This window comes from Cebidichthys violaceus, unplaced genomic scaffold, assembly GCF_023349555.1.
Source record: "Cebidichthys violaceus isolate CVI_PGR_0920_01 unplaced genomic scaffold, fCebVio1.0.p SCAF_80, whole genome shotgun sequence".
Classification (NCBI taxonomy): domain Eukaryota; kingdom Metazoa; phylum Chordata; class Actinopteri; order Perciformes; family Stichaeidae; genus Cebidichthys; species Cebidichthys violaceus.
In genome coordinates this window covers 255,827-278,719 of record NW_027176965.1, presented here as the reverse complement: position 1 = coordinate 278,719, position 22,893 = coordinate 255,827, and the positions used below count along the sequence as shown (strand labels likewise).

Here is a 22,893-nt window from a genome sequence, read left to right as displayed (position 1 = left end):
GTAAAGAGCAAAGTCCACTGTCAGCCAGGTATTGTTTTAAAAAGACATATTAATACGCAGTCATACAGCAGGGTAAGGCTTTCGGAGGAGGCCTGTTTTTATTCTAAAGGCAGGTCAGTCATATATGTAGACCAAAGGTCATTAGATATTAGAGTTCTACTGGCATTATGTCACAGTGAATACAAAAAGAATCTTTCAAACAGGAGACTACTATTAAACAGTGTCTCAATCAAATTCCATTCATTTCAAAGCTATAGATGGTCAAAGAAGCACAAGCTCCCACACCCACATTGCAGTTCTGCTTCCTTGCCACCTAAGTTGTAATGCAGGTCCTTCAGCTGGTACTCCACCCAATTCCATTTTCAACCCTGAACAGACAGCGGGACAATTATTAAGGCTGAGCCGGTTATGACGGAAAGAGAAAAATGTAGAGTGAGAGCCGGGGAGAGTATTCTTTGATTGTTGTCTTTAGCCACACCCATGGGTGGCCTTGGAATCTCCTCCCTTCAGGTTAAAAGCAGAAGGGGTGATCAGGGTGTGATTGCACACTGCAAATCTGAGTACCAGGCAGGTGTTGAAGACCTGAGTGAGAGTTTGAATTCCTCCGTCCATCGAGTCACAGAGGAGGTAGGTACCCTGTCTCTTTCCAAATACTTTGTCACTTTACGCAAATATGTTCGTAAACTGAGATTTCACATCAGTTTGAAGTGCTTAGAAATGACTTCAAGTGCGATACAGAGCCGTTTGAGACAAAAGTGTGATAGATCTGGATAAATAGAAACATTATGTCAATTATCTAAGGATGTACTTTTAGTTACTCTTTGAGTGACTTTACTTTGAGGAATGAAATGCACGTCGCGCTGATATTGGGGATACACCAAACACACGCACTTGATTTCATGTCTAAGATTGCTGTTAACTCCTACTGCTTAACATGAGCCACACCGATATAGTCATGATGTCAGAAGCATTGTGTTACCGGACCGTACATCTTGGATTATTACTGTGTAATCTTCGAGAGCGCAAGCTGTAAATCTTCCACTTTTACAAGGCTCACTAAAGTGCAGACACTGAGATAAGAGCTTCCGCTCAAAACGATTTGAATTTTTCTAAAGTTTAATAATCTCGACGGTTCAGAAAACTCCAGAAGAAGCTCGGTTTAAGCTCTTTACCACACGGCATAGCTTACATGGACCTATAGAACAATGTCACACACATCATAAATATCATATGTGCTAGTCACAGTCACCACACAGTAGATTATGTGACTTATAATTAGAGACACAATGCATTTACAGTTCTAGCTTCCCTCACAGCTGTAGATATTTGTCTCTGGGCTCCATGATGTAGAAGTGTGCGTGACAGAGTGTGCATGTAGTCAAAAGGCTACGATCTTTATCATTCGTAATTTAACTAATGTCACCGGTACGCCCCTCTGTTTTGCTGACAAAGGTGTGTTTGGAGAAGGCGTGTCTTGATGTGGGCACAGATCAAGACAAACCAGTTTAAGGGCTGGATCAGGGAGTCTGGGGTTGAGCAGAACTTTAGTTGATTCTTACGCCAGACACAGGGACAAATCCAGCATGACATGTTCACAAAACTGACCCGGGGGAGGAAATAAATATGACACAAATACATACAGAAGAGCATTGTTTCCTAGCCTGGTGTAGTGATCTCAGGTGAGACGTCGTGCGCTGTGTATGAAAGGTGTCGGCCCACAGTGCCACCTGGTGGCTACATGTGATGTGTAGTTTCATTATGTGTTGTTCTCTCACTCTTACAGGTGAAGTTACAAAATGAGCAAGTATTCGACTGGTAAGTATAGAAATATATCAAATAATAAAATACCCACCCAAAAAAATGAATGGGAAATTCCATGTTTTGTCCATATTCAAAGGTTACATTTGTCATATGACGCTCATAACATTTTACAATACTTTTTTAATCTTTGAGATTTTATCCTTTTTATATTCATTTTAAGCTCCAAATCTTTTGTTAACCTTTTTTTTCTAATCATTATTATTTATTAGTCTTTCTAAGAGTATGCCAGCCCCCCCATTTCACTGCACACACTGTTTGAGCATGTGACAAATAAAATATTTAAATCTTAAAACAGTAGCAGGGAGTCATATCAGCTCATCAATGAAACTTTTATAGCACTTTAGGTGTCAAAGTGCTTGATTACACATGACTGATTAGCTGATGACAAGACAGTACAAATGTAAACAGGAAGACAAGTTGAGACTAACGCACAGGAGAAATATATATATATATATATATATATATATATATATATATATATATATTTTTTTTTTTTTTTTTAAAACAACACAAAACTGATCAAATAGATGAAAAGTGATTAAAAAACAGATAGCGACATATTCTTGAGACTCAACATTCTCTTGTCTCGCGTTTTGCAGGCAAGGTCAGCTCGCTCCTAAAGGACGGCAGCTGGATCAAAAAAGTGGACGATGAGGACGAAGACGTCGAGTGAGTCACGTAAACATAATCAGATGCAATGTTCTACGCTAACGTAGGATGTGTCAGAACCGTTGGGTGTGTGTGTGTGTGTGTGTGTGTGTAAAAGAAAAACATAATAAAAGCCTCCTGCATTCCTTTTGGTAAGACAGAGTGCTGAGTCATCACTGTGAGTGAATTAATTGGATCCTTTTTTTTTTTTCCTCCTTCAGCCGAGACCCAAACTTTGGCAAAAGTATTCTGGGCCATCGCACTGAAACTACTGTTGGGTAAGACAAACATTTCAAATCATTTTCTTATTACTCCAATATCAAAATGTGGTCGACTGAGTTGTCAATCCTTCATTTCTATTGTTTTTGCCCACAGTCCAGACGGTGAAGAAGTAAAAACCACCACAACTACAAGCAGGTCAACATCTGTGCAGGATATCAGCAAGAAGTATGATTCTAATAAACATGCTGTTATCTTTTTATACTGATGCAGAAATGCATGTTTATTTTTCAAATAAACATCATGTTAGCAGTCGCTTTAGAAAAGCAGAACATTTGATTGTAATTTTCTGTCCCTGCAGATTCAGCGGAAGTCAGGATGAGCTGAGGAGCGGGTTGGTACAGTATTGATCATAGTTCATTTTCCTCTGCAGTCAAAGGCACTTTCAATAACTTTAAGCAGTAACTGTGGCTAAATGAAGCTTCTCCTCTAACAGCAGCACCCTCCCTTCCAGCACGACTACATCTTCCTACACCAAGAGGTACATTTTCATAATAACACAACTGATTGTACAATACAGCTTCTTTTTCTTTATATTCGAAATCCTCTGAATAACCGGCCTCCTCTTTGTTGCAGCTCATACTCAACCCAGAAGTCAGATCCTTCCAGCAGGTGTGTAAAGCTCCAGTCGTTTACACACACAAAGCAAAAAAAAAAAAATCAACAGAGACGCATGAATATATAATGTGTGATTTTTTTTGCATTTATCGTGTCACAGCACAATCACCACGTCCAGGACGACTGTCTCAGAGGAACCCAGGACGAGGTACGCGACTGACAGCTCCAGTTCAACCGACGAGGGTAAACGCAACTCCTGAGCATTCTGTGAATTTGTTTTTGTGTTGCTCTTCCTTCAGCACCAGAACCACTTCGGTGTCCAGGGACGGCACCAGCGAGACCACCGTCACCACCTCCAGAACTGTCAGGTAGAGACCGTCGCAGCGTTGATGTGGATCATCTCACCGCGCCGCTGAGTCCCGTGTCGGTGTTAATGACGGCTGTGTTTTCTTGCAGCTCCTCTGTGATGAAAAGTCCCACCACCACCACGTTCACTGAGCGCGTCAAGTCTTCAAGCAAAGGGTAAAGAACACTGCTATATGGTGGAAGAAGTACTCACAGCCTTCACTTCAGTAAAAGTAGCAGTACAACAATGTAAAAGATACTGAAAGTACAGAAAAGTATTATATGCACATGGATGATACTTTTACCTGTTTGGGCCTCTGATAGTCAACATTCTGTGACACACTGGTTTCATATTTAACAAATCATTGTGTTTAATAAACCAGTCCAACGTTTTAAATGTTGAATCTTAATCCATCTCCAACGACTCTTGTACAAGTACCTCAAAATTGTACTTACCTACATTACTTGAGTAAATGTACTTATAACCTGATTTGAATGTCTTTTCACACAGGCCACTGTACTCAAACTACTCCCCGACCAGAACCACCAAGACTTCTGTTTCCAGCAGTGAAGAGTGAGACACGAGCAGACATCTGACATTATTAAAATACCTGGTATTGAATAACAGTACAATTTAAATCCATGCATCACTTACAGTCTGACTTAAATATTTCCGTGCAGCGCTGAGAACAAACTTTACGACACTCTCATCCCCTCGGCTATCAAGAGTGATTCGTCACCCACAGACAGGTGACATTTTCACTCTGCAAAGCCTTTCAAATGAATTGTATTGATCATGAATGATATTCTGTAATAAGGTGTGTTTTCTTCTTTACAGCAAAACAACCGTCTTCGAGACTGAGAAAGTGATGGTGAAAAGCAGCACCGAGTGAGTTTCTTCTCATAGTGGGCACAATGCAGGGGAGGCTGCGTGTGCCAACACATCCCATCACAGACAATGAACTGATGATACTAGCTAGCATTGCCTGTGGAGCCAAAGCCTGTATGCCACCACATATCTCACTCCTGTGTGAACACTGTCAAAGTAAAACCACAAGTACAACCACATCAGTGAGCCTTATCGTTACGGAGAACAATCCCACAAACAACTCCCTGCTGCTGTACACATTCAGTAGAGCACCAAATGTGTATTAGTCCGCCACTGAAAATAGTCCCCCAACAAATGAGCCCTTTACTCCTGTTTGAGTAATGTTTGCTAAAAACTACAGTCCCCAGATGATTAGGGAAAATGATTGAGCCTTTTTTTAACAAATGAAATCATACAAATAGTCTTTATGGATGTAATGGTAATGATATAATAATGACTATTTTTTACGAATATTATCTGACCGATATTTGTGTTTTTTTTTTTTTGGTATTTAGTAAGTGAGACTATATAACTTTTGAAAGGACAGATTACAAGATATTCCTCTAAGAAAAGAAAAGTTGAATTCACAAGCAAAAATTAAAAAAAGCACCTTTTCTCAGTTTAATACACTTCAGTCTCTGCATCTCTTACATGTAACCTGTATTTCTGTGCAGCCCGGAGGACAAACTTTTCACGTCACTCATCCCTTCATCTGGCAAGGATGATTACTCGTCCACAGACAGGTGATACTTTCCTTCATTAAGCCTAGAAAGCATATATATATATATATATATATATATATATATATATATATATATATATATATATATATATATATATATATATATATATATATATATATATATATATATATAAAATAACGAGAGTAAATCAATAATAATATTCTGTGATGAGGAATATTTTCTGAAAGCACTGATGGTTTTGTTACTGCAGGACTTTTGTACACAGTGACCCTGACATTAAATCAGTCAGATGAAAATATCTCATCTTGTTTTCTTTTTTCCAGAAATGGCATTAAAACTACAACCACAACAAGGACTTCCTCTACGTAAGATAAACCTTCATCAATGAAATATATAATATATATATATATATATATATATATATATATATATATATATATATATATATATATATATATATATATATATATATATATATATATATATATATATATATATATATATATATATGTGTGTTAATAAATATACTTAAAGCACTTGTGATTGCCATATATTCATCATATTGTTGCTTTGCAGGGCTGAGGATGACCTGTATGGCACCCTCCTGCCTCGGTCCATTACATCTGTATCTGACCGATCTCCTTCAATCAGGTGAGATGTCTCAGTGAATAATTCTTCTCAAAACGCACAACCATTTAATCATCCTGTCATTTAAAATGATCACGTCGTCATTTTCTCAGCAGCAGCAGCAGCAGCACCACCAGCACCATCACCACAAAGAGAGAGATCATCACATTGGAGAGCAGCAGAGGGTGAGAGCTGGATTTGAACAGCGCATTGCTTCCGTACAATATAGTTACATATTTCTTCTGACGTTCTCTTTTGTGATCCATTTAGAGTTGAAAGCTCACCATCCTCCACCAGAACCACCAGGTAAACATGCTGACTGCTCAAGTAGGATAAGATGGAGTTGATGCCATCTGAAGAACATTTTACAGAGAAATATTTTTATATTTTTTTAATAATTACAGTGAATAAAATCATCTTTAAAACACTCAGATTGGCAGATCGTTAAATGTAGCCGTCAAACCCAAAATATTAGTCATTTGTATTTTAACTAGCTACAGATTTTATAGACTGTATACATAAAATACTATTTATTCAAGAATATTTTTTCATTTAGCCTACAGTGACTAAAAAAATATATTTTTAAAAGGCCAAGTTCATTTAAATGGACTACTTTAATGAGGTTTATCTTCAAACAACAAAAAAGAATGAACAATATTTAAATTCTTGTGGGAATTGCATTAGTTTTGCAAGAATTATTATTAGTTTTATTGAGACAATTGATACAACAACAATAATATTGTAATATCTAAATTATGATGTAACGTCTGACTAATAATATCAATTCAAAGAACCAAATAAATACATGAATAGAAGCATTGATCATCTCGTTCATGCCTCTTTGACACACAGCTACAGCTCGTACTCCGATGATCTTCCCTCCACCCGCACCAGCTCCTACACCATCAGCTCCACCCCCAGGTGACCCTTTCACTATCGCCCCGTCACTCTTTAAAAACACACCTCTCGTCTGTACAGCCGGATTAAAACGCGTGTCTCTGTTCTGTGTTTGCACTCGCAGTGACGACTACAGCAGCGACCGTAAAAGCTACTCTTCGTCCAGACCAAACTCCAGGTAGGAAGCAGAGCGAGCTAAGCTCTCGCATAATGGTTTGTGATTTGACAGTGTGCAGTAAGTGAGAAATATTCAAAATATCCTGTCATATGTGGTTCATTTTGTCTTTGTGTAGTTATGAGTACAGCAGCATCTCCAGTCCCACCTCCTACACCTCAACCTCCTACAGGAGCGGCAGGTATTCCAAGACATTAAACTTGGTTTGATATTAGATGAGAGTAAAGCAAGACTCTTGTGGAGACTGATGCCTGTTTACCTCTCACAGCAGGTCAGATGACACTGATCAAATCTACTCATCCTCCACCAAGAGTACGTATGGAGCTCCTGAGAGGTAGGGAAAAGTGCAACATGCTCACACAACGGTCCTAACATGCTGAGAGGTCAAATGTTTACAATGCTCACTGTAGCATGCTAACATTTGCTAATTAGCACAAATACAACCAAGGCCGATGGGAATTAGTTCTGCCAGTATTTGGTCATAAACCAAAGTATGACACAATTGGACTTTTTTGACACGATGGTGGTGCTACGTGAGAAGTTAAAGGGCCACCAGAGTTATTGCAATCCATCCACACTTCATGACAATCCATCCATCAGCGGTTGAGACAGTTCTCAAATGGTTCAACCTCATGGTGGCGCTACAGGAAACGTGAGGGGATCCCCGATGTCTTTAGGATTCCTCGTCTGGGAACCATAAATGTTTGTGCCACATTCTGTGCCAATCCGTCCAAGTAATTTCACTAAAAGCCCAAAATATAAACGTGCTGGTGGCGCTGGAGAGAAAAGGCTTTTTCCTACAGTACAGTGTGGAGAGATAAGACTTGTTTCTGCCAAACTCCTGTTTCCAAGGTTAAGAATGAATAATTATATTATAATAAATGATGTGGTGTTTTTTCTGTCCCACGCAGGGCGGTGCTTGAGAAAGACCTGTGCAGCTACTGCCGTAAACCCTTCACTGGTGACGCCAAGATGGTCCTGGATGACATGAAAATCAACTGCCACGCTTCCTGCTTTAAGGTGAGCGGATTACTTTAGTCTCTCGTTCCATGAAGAAGAAGCATTGAGATGCTTTGTTTGAGTAAAAGTAGCAATATCGCACGGTAAAAAAAAAACTCTACCATCATTACTTTGTATCTTTACACCTGGGCTTTTCCTAATGTCAAAACATCTTCTGTTCATTCCTAATTAGTACGGAGAGTTTGGGGTAATTCCCTGCATTATTTCACCCAATTTACACCTGACAAGAGGCTCAATCAGCCATGTTGGAAACAGCTAAGTGGGTGTTCGGAGCGTTTGATTTGCAAAGCAACAAGAAACTATTGCTGTTTGATAAATGCGCAATATTTTATCGGGAAGGGGAGTAAGACATCTGCACGACATGGAAAGTATCACAAAATGATACTCTAGTGAGATGCTTGAGTAAAATGTACTTTACATTCAACTCTGACAACAGGAAGTTGTCAGGAAGTTGTGCGGCCGACTTGCTCAGTGTGCACCTCTTTCCCCCTGTGAGTGTGTGTTTGTTGTGTTTCGGCAGTGCCAGGTGTGTCACAGCTCGCTGGATCATATGAAAGCTGGGGACAGCATGTGGATCTACAAACGCATGGTGCACTGTGAGAACTGCTTTGAGGACACCAGAGGTAAAGAATAATTGTTGAATGATGAATGTCAAAGGTTTATATGTATTTTATGAGTTTAGTTTATTTTCTTTGATGGAAAAAAAGATGTTAAACAGGTAATATTCTTTCTTTTTTTTTATTCCACAGAAAAATGGCGCCGCTGAGTTTCTCCCAATCCCTCACTGGAGAGGAAGCACAGTGATTTAAGATCAAATGGATTGCTGTTGATCAGTGTGTTTTGGGTGACACGGGTTCTCCTGTACTTATGTTTTTACAAGCTGACAAAGCTTTATCTGGGTGTTTTGGTACATTATGAATATACGTTTTAAATACCATTGCAGCTAGCTGTAGCTGTGCTGTTGACGTCATGATATTGCCATCTCTGTATCTAACCCTTTTCACTAATTTGAGATGGCACTTATGATATTCTCTCAGGTCTGCTGACTTTGTGGGGGATTGTGTGATATGAAAGGAGATATTGCAATATTTAGGGCCGGGGGCTTTTTCTGTGTGCAATAAAGACAATCACTATATCTGTATCTAAAAATGTGTCTGTTCATTTGGTGTTACGTTGCCCTGTTTTAGATGCAATACGGTAAACTACCTTCTGGCTAGTTGAAATGAAAAACAATGTACTCCATAGAAATGTCCCTGAAAGAGCGTTTAGATCAGGGGTCACTAATAGGCGGACCGCGGTCCGGATCCGGACCCAGACGCCGTTGTATCCGGACCCAGGACCTAAAACCGATAGATAATTGAGAATTATTACATTTTGACGGAGCGCTTTTATTTTAACCGGCGCAGCTTTTTCACCCTTTACGGCATTTGTTCAGCGGCGTAAATCGCATCACATGATGCAGCTCAGCCAATCAAATATGAATTAATTGACCAACTATGATGTTAACAGAGAGGATAGAGCTGAAACAAGCAGTTTAATAACCACACATGAAGTCCATGCTCACACATTTCTCTTGTTAGAAGATGAGAAAAATATAATATCGTGGCTTTTTTGATTGACATCACTTCACACCTGAATGAACTGAATTTAAAGCTGCAGGGCAATTCAGCGAAATACATTTTTCTAAAATGAATTACTTCATTTTAACCTGAGGTGAAATGATTTTGTAACTATGCACCATTCCCTCTAAAATCCCATCTGAAATTAGACAAATTGTCTCATGAATGTGATTTGAAGTTAGCTCATGCATGCGATTTTGAAGGGCTTTCATTTTGAAAGGCTACATCAGAATGTCCTGGTTCTCTCTGAGTGACACCTTGAGATGGTCTGCTATCAACCTGAGGTGAAATTATTTTGTAATTATGCACCATTTCCTCTAAAATCCCATCTGAAATTAGACAAATTGTCTCATGCATGTGATTTTGAAGGGCTTTAATTTTGAAATGCTACATCAGAATGTCCTGGTTCTCTCTGAGTGACACCTTGAGGTAGTCTGCTATCAACCTGAGGTGAAATGATTTTGTAGCTAATCACCATCTCTTCTAAAATCCCATCTGAAATTAGACAAATTGTCTCATGAATTTTGATTTGAAGTTAGCTCATGAATAAGATTTTGAAGGGCTTTAATTTTGAAAGGCTACATCAGAATGTCCTGGTTCTCTCTGAGTGACACCTTGAGGTGGTCTGCTATTAAGATGGACATTTTTCAAAAGCTTTCTGTTATGTCAGTTATTCTTTAATCCAATTTTACTTGAAATGAGAAGAACATTTATTTATGTATTTCTATTTATTATTTATAATCCATCCACTTGAATTTCAAAACTGAGAATAAAAATTGTTAAAATATAATTGATGTGTACTTTCTTTATTTGACTTGACAGTTGTTGACTACACAGATACGTTGTTACTACTACTAGGCTTCTTGAATATATATATATGGCACTAATTAGCGCAAGTTATATGTTATTGTAATGTTCCGGACCTTTGCCCGAGGAGATTTTCTCAATTTGGACCTTTTGGAATGTTAATTGAATTCCCCTGATTTAGATATTCATTTAAACTAAATGTTCTAGAGATTTTCTTGTTGGTGTCTGGGGTGGGGGTAATGTTGGTGGGATGTGCTACTCAAAATTATATCTGGCAGTCTAACAAATTATTTAGCTATGTGTCATTTTCATGTTTTCACTTATAGGCTATCAATCTTGCTATTAATTCAAAATATTTAAAACAATTAAAAAAAAAGAAAACATGTTTCAATACATATAACACGTACAAGTAAAATAAAAGAAATAAAAGGTACACTTTAATACTGTGTGTGTTAGTGTGTCCATAATATACACTTCCTCAGCGGTGGTGTGATGGGAGTTGAACTCCAAGCTGCTGACCAATGAGATGGAGGCTGTGCAATCATCCCAGCAGCGGCAGCAGCAGCATCATTGTGTTGTGTGTGTATGAGTGTGTGTGTGTGTGTGTGTGTGAGTGTGTGTGAGCGTGTGTGAGTGTAGTAGTAGCTTTGAAACGGGGGAATCTGGACACCCTCTCTGAATTGAATAGGACCCTCTGCAGGCAGGCCGTGCTTCTTCTTCTGCCCCCTTCTCAATGTGCTCTTTACCAAATGGAAGCAGAGGTGTTGAACCCGCAGATGATGGCAGACGTCAACGGCAACAACAAAATCACCAACGCGGAGCTGGAGGTGCTGAAGCTGCAGGAATTGGTCCGAAAATTGGAGAGGCAAAACGAACAACTGCGGACCAGAGCGAACGCTGTAAACAATTGCTCCGTCGGCCCTGCTCATCTCCAGACCTCGTTGTCGTGTCTGCTCGGCGGTACAGCGTGTCCGAGTGACTACGTCCCCGGCAAATATGGCATTCCGAGCCCGACACAGTCGCATCCGTGTGTCCCCGGAGCCCGGGGAGCGACGGAGGAGCCGTTCGCGTATTTTCAGGCGAGCTCGGTGTCTCCCGACGCCGCGGCCGCCGCTGGGGAGGACGCCACCGGAGCCACCGCTACCGTTATGGATGAGGTTGATATTTTGGACCTCGACGCCGCGCTCCCCGTCGGAGAGCCCGATAGCTGGTAACGACCACAAACATACATGTGAATGTGCAGTGTTGTTCTCTGACCAGCATAGATGCTTCGCAGGCCACAAGACTGTCAACTAGCCATGTTTATTTTTACATCGTATGTATCCTCTCATCGATTACATTATTGATTCCTCTCCTGGAGGAAGAGGCTTGCAGACAGAGGGACTTTGGTTTTTTTTTTTGCAGGAGGTAAAAAAGAACAAAAACTGGTTTGACACAAGCAAGTGGGCATCCCAGAATGCACTGTGCGCGAAGCATAGGTGTACAAGCACCGGGATGAAATTAGAAACAATGACCCGCTGCAGCTTTGTGATCAAACAGCTCGGCTTTGTGCGCGGTGTTCAGCCCGAGGCTGCGCCGCTTTTGAAGCGCTGCTATCCGCGGACTCCGAGGCAGCTCGCGCGCACACACACACACACACACACACACACACACACACACACACACACACACTGACACTGCTGACTAGTGAAGCGTCTCTCCGGCTTTATTGTATCCGATGAGATGATGGGGAAAAATGTAGCACACGGCTGAATGCAGCACCAGCGTGTACTCTCACTCCGTTTAGCGTGACTGACTCACCCCGGGTCAGTGTGACAGCGTGGCCTAGTTGTCGAGTGAAAAGTGTATATATATATATATATATATATATATATATATATATATATATATATATATATATATATATATATTCATACAGCTGAAAAGCACTAAATATTGCTTCATTTAATTAAGAACTTTGGGGCAAAATGAAAAGAACAGTTGTGAAATGATAGAGGAAATATCAACATACATTGACCTCGTTTACATGCATGCACACAAATACAGATTCATTCTCATTAATTCAGATTGTCTTGGTAATTTAAATTGGCGTGTGCTTGTTATATTCCGTTGTGCATCACGATATCTCGATGTATGATTTCATCACGATATGAAAGACGATACGTCATCGTGTTGAAATATCGCCCAGCCCTATTTTTTATGAATCTGTCATACACAGCTACATATTTAGTTTATCGATGTGTTTTATAGTCTAGTCGCTGATAGCATCCAGTTTCCGTTTCTTTTGGTTTTTTGTGTGGCCAAGATACAAGTATGTAACTTTTTGTTGTGTTCAATGACAGGATATTGTGAAAGAAATGTCTTATATAATGCCACGGTTGCATCTTCAATTCATTTTTAGAACCTAAACCCCACAATTATCAGCTCACTTTCATTTGTGACAAGGAATTATAGAGAATATTTGGCATTTTTTGGTAAAAAAAAAAAGACTAAAATGATGAATCTGTTATCCAAATAGTTTCTGATTAATCCTGTGTCGATGGACTAATCTGTTCATTGGCTGATTGTTTCTGTGCTTCAAGCATCTACAGCCCACAGGGGGAAGAGATACTATCACCCTGTGTCTCACTAGTCACACACTCACATCCTATAAATCACTGCACCCAACAAGGCTGTCACCATTTGAATTTTTATTATACACTGCTGCTTTCTTTGTGTTGTTGCCAGTAAAATGCCAATTGCTTTTTGTGGAAATGTTGATCTTTTACGGTGTGTTGACATTTGGATTTTATGAAAATCGCTCCCTTTACACAGCCACAGGTTTTACCTTTGCAAAGTCACGCCTTTGCCTTCGTCTGAGACATATTGCCACAGTAAAATGCGTCCCTACAGATCTCTGGGCTGCACAATAAAGCAGCCTCTAGTTTATTTACCCTCCGTTCTCTCCAGACAGTCACAGTATGAGCTTCGCTGTAAAGGTGTCAGGACTGAATTGTGGGTTGTGCTGTGTCGCCGCAGGCTGTACGTGAGTCCCAAAGCCAAGCTGTGGGGCGAGAGTGTCCTCAGCCCTCTCCAGTGGTGCAGGCAGGTACTGGACCACCCGGGGCCCGAGGTGGAGCTGGCCAAGATGACCCTCTGCCACAGGCTGGACCAAGGTATTTATCACTCAGATTAGCGGCCACATCTGGACATCTGGACATCTGTCCCTCCGGCTGCTGACATGCGATCGTAAGCTCTGACCCACGAAACGTCTCCACGTGCAACAGGATTTCAGCTCCCGAGCCGTGGGAGCGTTTCCCCCGCACACCGCTCGATCGCTTCTAATCATTTAACTCGTTCTCTTTGAATTTATGGGTTTTTAAGTACCTCTGCCGACTTCCCACAGAGTGATTATTATTTTCTGTGGTAGCTGGAAGGTCTCCCATTTACACATTTCAGTATCGCCAGAGAACAATTAAGATCGCTTTAAGGGATTTGCTACTCTGCTGATATATATATATATATATATATATATATATATATATATATATATATATATACACAAAACACTTCCATTTGGAGGAACTCGTGCTGTGCTCTTGGATGGCATTACACTGTGTTAAGTAGAAAACAGAGCAGATGGGATTATGAAGCTGTATCACATTACCCTGCACCACCAACAAGTGGATTTACATAATGTATATTACATCCTCGACTTTTTAAAGGAATGTTGAAACATTTCAAACGAAAAAATAATAATATTAAATTCAAATTCATGTTTTTTTTAAAAATATTCATGTATTCATTTTCACAAATATGCTCATTCTCTTGTCTTGCCGAGAGTTAAATGAGAAGCTCGAGAGCACTCTCGTGTCTGTAGTTCAAAATGTAGCTGGAGCCAGCGGCTGGTTAGCTTAGCTTAGCATAAAGACTAGCCTGGCAGGCAACCTGCGGAGAGTCCAGGAAGCCACTGCTCCCCAGCCAATGAACAGTTCACATAACTGCCCTTAAAGCCACACATTGTCATGGTTACACTTTGGTTTTTCGTGGCTGTAGAGGTGCTGGTTCGTGGATTTTGTTACCATCTGACAGAGCCACGCTACAGCTGCTTTCCGCTGTTTTGAGAATTTATGCTAAGCTAAGCTAATGGCTGCTAGCTGGTGTTGCTCATATTTGGAATATCCTGAAAGTAAGATAGTAGAAACTGCCGAGGGTGCGTCCGCTGTGTTGCCGTCTTTGGCTCATCCACATCACACAAATCTGTCATTTCCTGATAAACTGAGTCGCCTCGACTGTATCTGGATTAAGCTTCTCCTCAGTTACGGAGGGCCTGAGTTCAGATACTACATTACAGCTTTTCCATTTCATCATGTGGACCATTGTTACATCATTGTATCCTCGTGTTTTCTTGTTTTTCTGGCTAAAACAACAAACCTCGAGCCGAGGACGCACCTGCGCCCCGGCAGACCTGGATACGGCGATGCGATGTTCATACGCACATAACACATAACACATAACCGGGACACTTCAAAATCCCTTCTATGACATTTGCTGCTTGACACAGTTTTTTGGGATTCGAGGCTTCTCTGTTTCTACACTCATGGTTGCCATAGAAACCTTGCTTACATTAACGGTTTTGAGGCTGAATTGCTCGGCACTCGCAGCTCAAACACAAGAGACTCTTTACTGTTGCATGCATGAATATATGCTGTGTGAACTTGCTCGTGTGTGTGTGTGTCTGTGTGTGTGTGTGTGTGTGTGTGTGTGTGTGTGCTTAGATTTTTAATATTGAAAGGAGTTTCCTCAGATCAGTCACCCTCACTTTGTGTCCAGATTCAATAGTGCAGATTTGTTAGTGTCTGTTTGGATGTTCATTAGTGTGTGTGTGTGTGTGTGTGTGTGTGTGTGTGTGCGGTTGAAGGTCCTCTTCTTTCTCTAGAAGCTGCATTCAGTGGAGGTTGGCTCTCCTCCTCTGGGTCATGAATACGTCCTTGTCTCTGGGCTCCAGGAGCTGTTGTTTTGTGTAACCTGCAGTGAATGCTAGTTTCGTCCATTAGCAGTTGAGCCTAATTGCGTCGGGAATGCCAAAATGCACCACTCTGTCCGGTGTGTGCCTCTCTGACTGCCAATCAGTGTGTGTGTGTGTGTGTGTGTGTGTGTGTGTGTGTCAGTGTTGACACATGGAACAAACATCATCTAATGTCAGTCATGTCATTCAAAGCCAAACGCTCTCACTGCTGGCCAGCATTGATTCGTGTAAAAGAAGAATATTTAATGATACTTTTAATGAGGCATTGGGAGTTGTAACTAATTGTCATTTATTAAGGCTTAATAGATAGTTATTAAGCCATTCATAAGGACAATATTTTACCCCAAATCAATTGGTGTCAAGCTTTCCATACGAGTGCTTTATTACTAGTCTTTAAACCTCATTGATTATGTTTTAATCATTATTAAAGCCATAAGTTACAACGTATAAACATTAACATCGTATATATGTTATGACAGTGTGTACCATGAGATTCATAAAGCAGGAAACATCTGAAGAAGTATAAATGTAACCTCCACACCCCCAAATCTAATTCTGATTTTGGGAATGCGATGTAGGCTACATGCACAATCCCTGCTTATCCTAAGATCCCTCCAAAAAAAAAAAAAAAAAAAAGATCTGCAGTTTAGCCCAATAAGCCGCAGTGGTAAGCTAAACCTCGTCTTACCGTATCAGCCTCGTCTGTCCGAGCCCTGACCCGATCATTTAAAACATCAATACTGATCTGTAAAAAGCAGATTAACATTTTGGAGCGTCTCCGAATGGAATCGATGTCCTCTGTGTGTGTGTGTGTGTGTGTGTGTGTGTGTGTCTGTGGGGTTTGTATGTGTGCGTTACGAGGTAAAGCAGTCTAACGTGTCCCTCGCTACAATCTTGTGTCCAGCTAAGCGGTGGCGAGGACTCTCCTCGGTCCGTCCGTACAGCTGCATAGAGGGACTGTCCGCCCTCAGCTGCCCCGTGCTGCCTTACCCGAAACCTGCTGCACCAACCGAGGCCCCAGGTAACACACACAGATACTACACAGGCATGTCACTCCTGCTGACGCTCTGATCAGCTGATTGTCAGTTCCATGTTCCATTATAACCGATGGGTCCTTTAGGTTAGCAGCTTAGTAATAAACGGTGGTTATGCTTCCTATCATCTTATTTGTAGCCATGCAGCTCAGCTCTACAGATGTTACTGTCGGCCTGTTCGTTGGTCCACCTCTTTGGCCCAGACAGAAATATCTAATCTAGAATTATTACATTTATTACAATGAGATTTTGTACAGGCATTCATGGGCCCAAGAGGATGAACCCTGATGAATTAGGTGATCTTTTCAAATTATTCACTTCTAATTTCACTTATTCACTAAAATCTTTTAAAATCGATGAGTTGGATTGGACCAAAATTCACGGTCCCCAGATGGTGTATCTTAATAACTCCTGACTTTTACCGTAATGCTGCCATTAGAGGTGCACGATTGGTTTTAAGTTAAATGTCTCGACGGCTATTTGATGGATTGGCACAACATTTTGCAAACGTTAGCATGCTAGCATGCTAAACTAAGATGGTGATAGTGAGACACGTTACTTGTCAGACATGAGCATGTTAGCGTTTAGCTCAAAGCACCGCTGTGCAGCCTGACACAGCCCCTAGTGTGGCCGTTGACCTCCTCTCCACAGTCACACAGTTACACCTGGAAACTGCCCAGTACAACCACAAGCTGATCTGCTTCTGAACAGTGCTGCCGTTTCATTTTCCCCACCCACTGTGATCCTGCCAGTGTGGGGACTCAAGCCTGCTGTTCTTCTGTCCTCATTTTAAAAATATAACCGCTTAAAAAAAAATAGCAAACAACCAAATCATTGGATGTACAAATGAGGGTTTATTATCTTACATTTTGTCTGTTGAACTTCATACATAACTGCCAACTCTCACCTTTAATCCAAAGTAATAAGAATACAGAGCCAAAAGCGCGTGTAGCTTCCAAAATACTTTTGGAGCTCTCTGTGTGAACATAACCCAGATTCTTAAACAACCTGTTACTTGCAGTTTACAATCAGATTACATCAGATTCCCGGGGAGGAGATTATCTGGTCATTCCCTCGGACAGATGGAGACAAGCAAGCTCAAACTCCACCAGAAGAAGGAAAAAAAAAAACTCTGTTCATCCATATTTCACATGAACACAGATGTGAGTGAGTTGAGCTCTGATTTGCATGTTAACGATTGAATCTTCTCCCTCTTTTTTGTGTGTTTTCCTAGCTCCATTGCCATCATGCGCTCAGTCTTTCCTCCAGCCTCTCAGGGCCAGCCTCAGTGACAGAGCGCCCACCTTCCTATCCAACTCGGCTCTCCACAGTAAGACCTCGCTGACCATACGTCTTCTCCGCTCTGCCATTCATTGCAGTTTTAACACTCAGTTGTCTCGCATGCAATCAAGCGAAGCATCCTGATGTGGCTCCCCTGTGTGTTTTTAGACGTGGGCCGCCGACACGCGGCAATCAGCCCCCAGTCTTCCGTGGACAGTGAGGTGGGTGTGTCAGAGCTGGAGGACGACTCCATCTCTATGAGCTACAAACTGCAGGACATGACGGACGTGGAGGTCATGGCACGACTTCAGGAGGAGAGTGAGTCGACTGTTGAAATGTCTTGCGGATCAAAAATACACCCTTCGTGAAAATCAACCTACAGTTTGGCCTTCTTTACAGCTGAGCAGTTGGCATTCCTAATAGGAAACTACTTCCTAACAGTGTTTGTGATTGTGGTTTAGTACTTCCAGAATGTGAGTCCTTTTCCAAGAGGTGTTCACATACGTTTGTCCACATCTTGTTTTTATTAAATTTACAGTTGCTTCTTGATGACTGATTTTCTATAGTCTTTTGTTTTTGTATCTTAAAGGGACAGTTCACCCCCAAATCAAAAATACTAGTTTATCCTCTATAGTTCTATAGTCTTCTATAGTTCTATGGTCTTCTATAGTTCTATAGGGTCCAAGAAGAGAGGCGATAACGTCCTGCTTTAATCCAGGTTCACAGAAAAGGCACTGGATACAATTTTGCCCAGAGGGGGTCTATTTAGGTCCACTAACTGACACAAAGACGGGCTCGCTTCGTGCAAAACACGCTGCGTCTCTGGCTGACTGTGGCATTTACGGTGTGAGTCGTCTCCCACACTCACTTTCTGTGAATATATGTTTTGCAGTTTGAATAATGAAAATTGCTGGCCATTAGTAAGCTTTTAAAAATAATTGCGAGTGACAAATAATTGTCTTGTGATTTTAGAGCTTTCAGGGTCTCTCAAGTGTCACTCAAGAGGTCTCAGACTCCCCGAGACCCTCCTTATTTCAGACACTGAGTATAGACTGTTGTGATGTGAGTTGCGTAGCTCTGGAGCCTTCTCTCTGATATAATGGGACTATGTGGCAGCTTGTGGTGCTTAAAACGTCAAAGAAATACGCTTTTCCATATAGCGCCATTATATTGAAGAGACGGCAGACATGTCTGCGGGGGATAGCTCCAAAACTAGTCAACTTACATCCAAACCATCTACAATGATAAATAGCACCACAGGTACGATGAAAAACATGGATTTTGGGGTGAACTGTCCCTTTAACACTGCTGAAGGGAGTGAATTGATCACTGTGTTGCATTACTGATGTTTGGCTCAGATACATGTTTGACCTTGGATCAGTTTAACTTGAGTTGACAGTAATATCTGTGTGTTGTTAAATTATGCAGGAGATTTCAGAGTAAACGTAGCAGTCTGGTCTACCGGCGCCTTGCAGAATGAAATGCATCATATTCTGAATGAGGTTCAGGTTCAGGTTTTCCACGGATAAAAGCATCGATCTGTCACCCTGCAGGCCTCCGACAGGACTACGCCTCTACCTCGCACACCGCCACAGCCGGCCGGCGCAGATCCAGCTTCTCCTTGCACTCCCTCCGGCGCAGCGAGATGGACCTGGAGGAGGAGGACGAGGACGAGGACGAGGACGAGGGTTACGACCAGCTCCCGCCTCCCCAGCCTCGAATGTTCGGCTCTATGCAGCGGGGCGGCCTGCCCCACTCTCACACCTTCTCCAGTATCAGAGACTGCAGACGCAGCTCAATCGCACCTCAGTTCTCACTCAGCGGACTCTCGCAGTACTCTGGACCCCTCGGTCTGACCACGGAGACACACTCGGCATACAGGAATAGCACAGGTGAGTGTTTCACCAAAACCACGGCCACTTTGTGAAGCCGAACTTGATTTTTTTTCAAATGTCCCAAATACAGAATTAGCCGCATCCTCAGTTAGGGTCAGTGTGTCGGTGTAGTCTGTACTCTGTCCTATCAATTACATGACAGATGTCATATTGAGGAGCATGCATGCATTTTTGAGGTTTAGTTGCATCAGAAGGAATAATATTTTGTTTTCTTTGTTACAGAGTATTAGATGAAAAAATGTATACCACTCATGTCTGTACAGTAAATATGAGGCTACAGCCAGCAGCAGGTTAGCTTAGCTTAGCATATTGACTGAAAACAGAGGGGAAACAGCTAGCCTGGTTCTGTCCAAAGCTTATGAAATCCAGGCAATCAGCACCTCCAAATCTCACTTATTAACATTAGATTAAATCTATTTTGTTTTGTTTCATTTGTACAAAAGCAAATTGTAAAAATGACAAGTTGGGCTTCTACAGGAGGTTATGTGCAGGATCATTTATTATAACTATTCCTTTAATGTTGAGTATTAAGTCAAAAGTTCCCACGCTTCGGCCGACACCTACAATGTCTCATCTGGTTGAATAGACAAGCTACGGAGAAGCATGCCCAACCTGCTCCGAGCTCCCAGCATGCCCAGTGTTCCCAGCATTCCATGCCTGGCTTCCCCTGTCAACCCACCCTCCCACGGCCCCTCCTCCATGCCAACGACATCCTCCCTGCGGAGCAGCCAGAGCTTTGACTCCTCCAGTGGGCTTGCACGACTCCAGTCCTCCAGTAAGATTTTTTTTTTTTCCTTCAAACACATGAATAGAAATGAACTGCGCACGGCTCATTTCTATTCATGAGCGTATGTTTTTCTGAAGGCAGTCGCAAAGTTTCAAATGCAGTAACTGCCATCCCGTCGCCGATGCTCGACTTGCTGCCGTCTAACTTGCTCTCCTGCTGTGCTTCAGTTCCCTCCCCAGGCCAGCTCACCCAGCGGGTCCAGAGCGTGGGCAACTTCCCCACCACTCCCCGACACCCGCTAAAAGCCACGGCCTACGTGAGCCCCACGGTGCAGCAGGGCCCCACCTCCACCTCCCTGTCCACCTCCATCAGTCTACACTCCATACCCGGCAGCGCGGGACCGCCTCAGCCCCTCAAACCGAGCAGCAGTTTGGTGCCGCAGCCCCTGAAAGTCGGCGGCAACCAGCCGGCCGTCACCCGCAGCTCCCTGCCTCGCCCGGCCTCCTTTGTGGGGACGAGTGGAGTTCCACGTGGAAGCAAGATCAGCCAGCCCACACGCAGGTTTGACATATCTCAATCCGTACGGTAAAAACATAATGCGTTTTCAAACTGGGTTCAAAGCTGCATCCCAAAACCCATGGTGCCTACTACAAAACAAGGCACTTTGCATGGTAGCCCTTCCATCAGTGTATGAATGGGTGAATGACATGTAGTGTTAAAACACTTTGAGTGGTCAAAAGACTAGAAAAGCGCTGTACAAGTACAAGTCCATTACCATTCCCGTAGTCCTCGTGAAGTCACCCATTGTGGGTGTTTGAAACGTCAATCACAAGGTAGCCCCGCCCTAAAGCACGCCCTCGTTTATGTTCTATTTGACTCTAAATTTGACACTGAATAAACGTCATGCTGTATTGATACTAGCGACCGAGAGCATAAACTCGTGTCTACAATGTTTACTGAGGTAATAAATTGAAGTGAGTTGAAGTTTTAAGGCACTTCCACATTGGCTTCACTGTTCAGAGCCGGAGGTTGCTGCGTGGAAGCTCCTCACAGCTGAAAAGATAACCGTTTAAGTCACATAAAGTTGCAGTTTGATTGACGTCCGACATTGCATATTGTATTATTTGCTGTCAGCATGAAAAGGGTTGTATGTGTTCAATGTTGAATGTTCATTTCTTGCATACTAACTGCAGAAACAGTGCACTATAAAGATCATATATATCATATGTAGTACATTCTGTATATTTGGTCCATCAATCAATGAATTGCTGATGGTCTTACATTATAGTAAATGTTATTATAGTAATATTGTGGTGGTTTTGAGCTATTGGAAGACCAAAACAAGATATCTAACGATCTCGTCTTGTGGTGTAGGGTATTGAGATGGGCTTTTTATATTGTTTACTTATGTTTTATAGACCAAATGATAAATATGTATGGAGTTGGGACACAGCGCAGGTGTTTCGATGTTATCCTGATTGTCGTGAGGGAGGTGCTGTAGTTAAAGGTCGGACTTTAACACTCTGTTTGTTGTGACGCTTGAGGGTGACGATGCGTCCTCTCATCACTCTTTTTTTAATGGCCTCGTTTCTCTCCGTCTGCAGTTTGCTGACTCCTCCAAAGAGCCTGGCTGCCCTGACGGCCCTGAGGGACGGCAGCTGGAAAGACGGCTGCTACTGAACCCGACTCAGGCGGAAGCTGAGGAGGGGTCCCAGGGCGGCGCACTGATTTCAAATGTTGCCGTCAGCAGGGCCCGGTCTTGGGCTGCGACCCGAGAGAGAGAGTGACCGCTGGCGTTTGTCTTCACTTGAAGGACTGAGGACGGTACGGGTCCAGCAGGCTGGACCGTCACATTTACTACCTGCTGAAACACAGACTGACACACGACGGAACAACCTGGCAATATTCTGATGATCTGTTGTTCCGTGTGAACTGGATCTTCTTTGATAAGTGTTTTTATTTGTGGATCGTTACAGTGAAGCTTAGGGAAAAGACAGCCCACGCTTTTGTACATGCTTTTAATGATTTCATACGACTAATTTAGCAACTATTGATTTTTGTCAGACCGTGGTGGCGGATATGAAGTTGAACCTGGGGTTTTGTTACATCCTGTGCCTGTTGAAAAGTAGTGTATTTCATATTATATTTATTGGCTGGACCTCGCAGCACTTTTGATCAGAGCTCTGATTAACACATGATAGTGTTTCCTAAGTGAAGTATGACCTTGGTTAAAGTAAGTGTGCACACGTTACCCGTATTATTATTTTCCTTATTGTTTACATAAGAGCTGAGATTTTCAATGCTCTTCGATAAACATAATCGCTGCAATGATATTGCACAAAGAGCCCCGATGCTTTTCATGGATGACTTTAAAGAGGAGGTGAATTTTTAAAGTGAATAAAAGTCTTTCAAAAAAAATGTTTCAAGTCTGTCTTCCTTACCAACTGTAGATGGCATTGTTACTCCACTGTACACAGAGACAGGATGACATACTGTCATATTATTTGTGAGCAATATAATTTATAAGCGTGTGAGCGTTTTTTGTGCTTCATTTATGTTAAAAACAATGGTTTAAAAAAT

At 41.9% G+C, this 22,893-nt stretch overlaps 2 protein-coding genes across 4 annotated transcripts; both read left to right on the top strand.

The window, feature by feature from the left end:
- The first annotated feature begins 459 nt into the window (after positions 1 to 459).
- scel (sciellin) lies at positions 460 to 9,083 on the top strand. Of its 3 annotated transcripts, none has more exons than XM_068702108.1 (26): positions 460 to 627; positions 1,784 to 1,815; positions 2,421 to 2,490; positions 2,691 to 2,747; positions 2,845 to 2,916; positions 3,050 to 3,082; positions 3,188 to 3,229; positions 3,325 to 3,360; positions 3,467 to 3,514; positions 3,606 to 3,674; positions 3,763 to 3,828; positions 4,163 to 4,225; positions 4,333 to 4,401; positions 4,490 to 4,540; positions 5,194 to 5,262; positions 5,547 to 5,588; positions 5,800 to 5,874; positions 5,964 to 6,035; positions 6,121 to 6,156; positions 6,703 to 6,771; positions 6,872 to 6,925; positions 7,041 to 7,103; positions 7,191 to 7,256; positions 7,834 to 7,942; positions 8,463 to 8,565; positions 8,692 to 9,083. In XM_068702108.1, exons 2-26 carry the CDS (start codon positions 1,797 to 1,799, stop codon positions 8,706 to 8,708), a joined length of 1,470 nt encoding a protein of 489 aa, XP_068558209.1. In that variant the 5' UTR covers positions 460 to 627; positions 1,784 to 1,796; the 3' UTR covers positions 8,709 to 9,083. The 3 variants fall into 3 exon arrangements, with proteins under 3 accessions (XP_068558209.1, XP_068558208.1, XP_068558207.1); XM_068702107.1 differs by having other exon boundaries at positions 461 to 627; positions 3,185 to 3,229; positions 5,967 to 6,035; XM_068702106.1 differs by having other exon boundaries at positions 461 to 627; positions 3,185 to 3,229.
- Positions 9,084 to 10,965: 1,882 nt separating this feature from the next.
- slain1a (SLAIN motif family, member 1a) lies at positions 10,966 to 22,698 on the top strand. The gene is made up of 9 exons (XM_068702113.1): positions 10,966 to 11,578; positions 13,387 to 13,523; positions 16,281 to 16,397; positions 17,645 to 17,740; positions 17,860 to 18,009; positions 19,245 to 19,583; positions 20,173 to 20,361; positions 20,541 to 20,874; positions 21,918 to 22,698. Exons 1-9 carry the CDS (start codon positions 11,118 to 11,120, stop codon positions 21,991 to 21,993), a joined length of 1,899 nt encoding a protein of 632 aa, XP_068558214.1. The 5' UTR covers positions 10,966 to 11,117; the 3' UTR covers positions 21,994 to 22,698.
- The last annotated feature ends 195 nt before the right edge of the window (positions 22,699 to 22,893 follow it).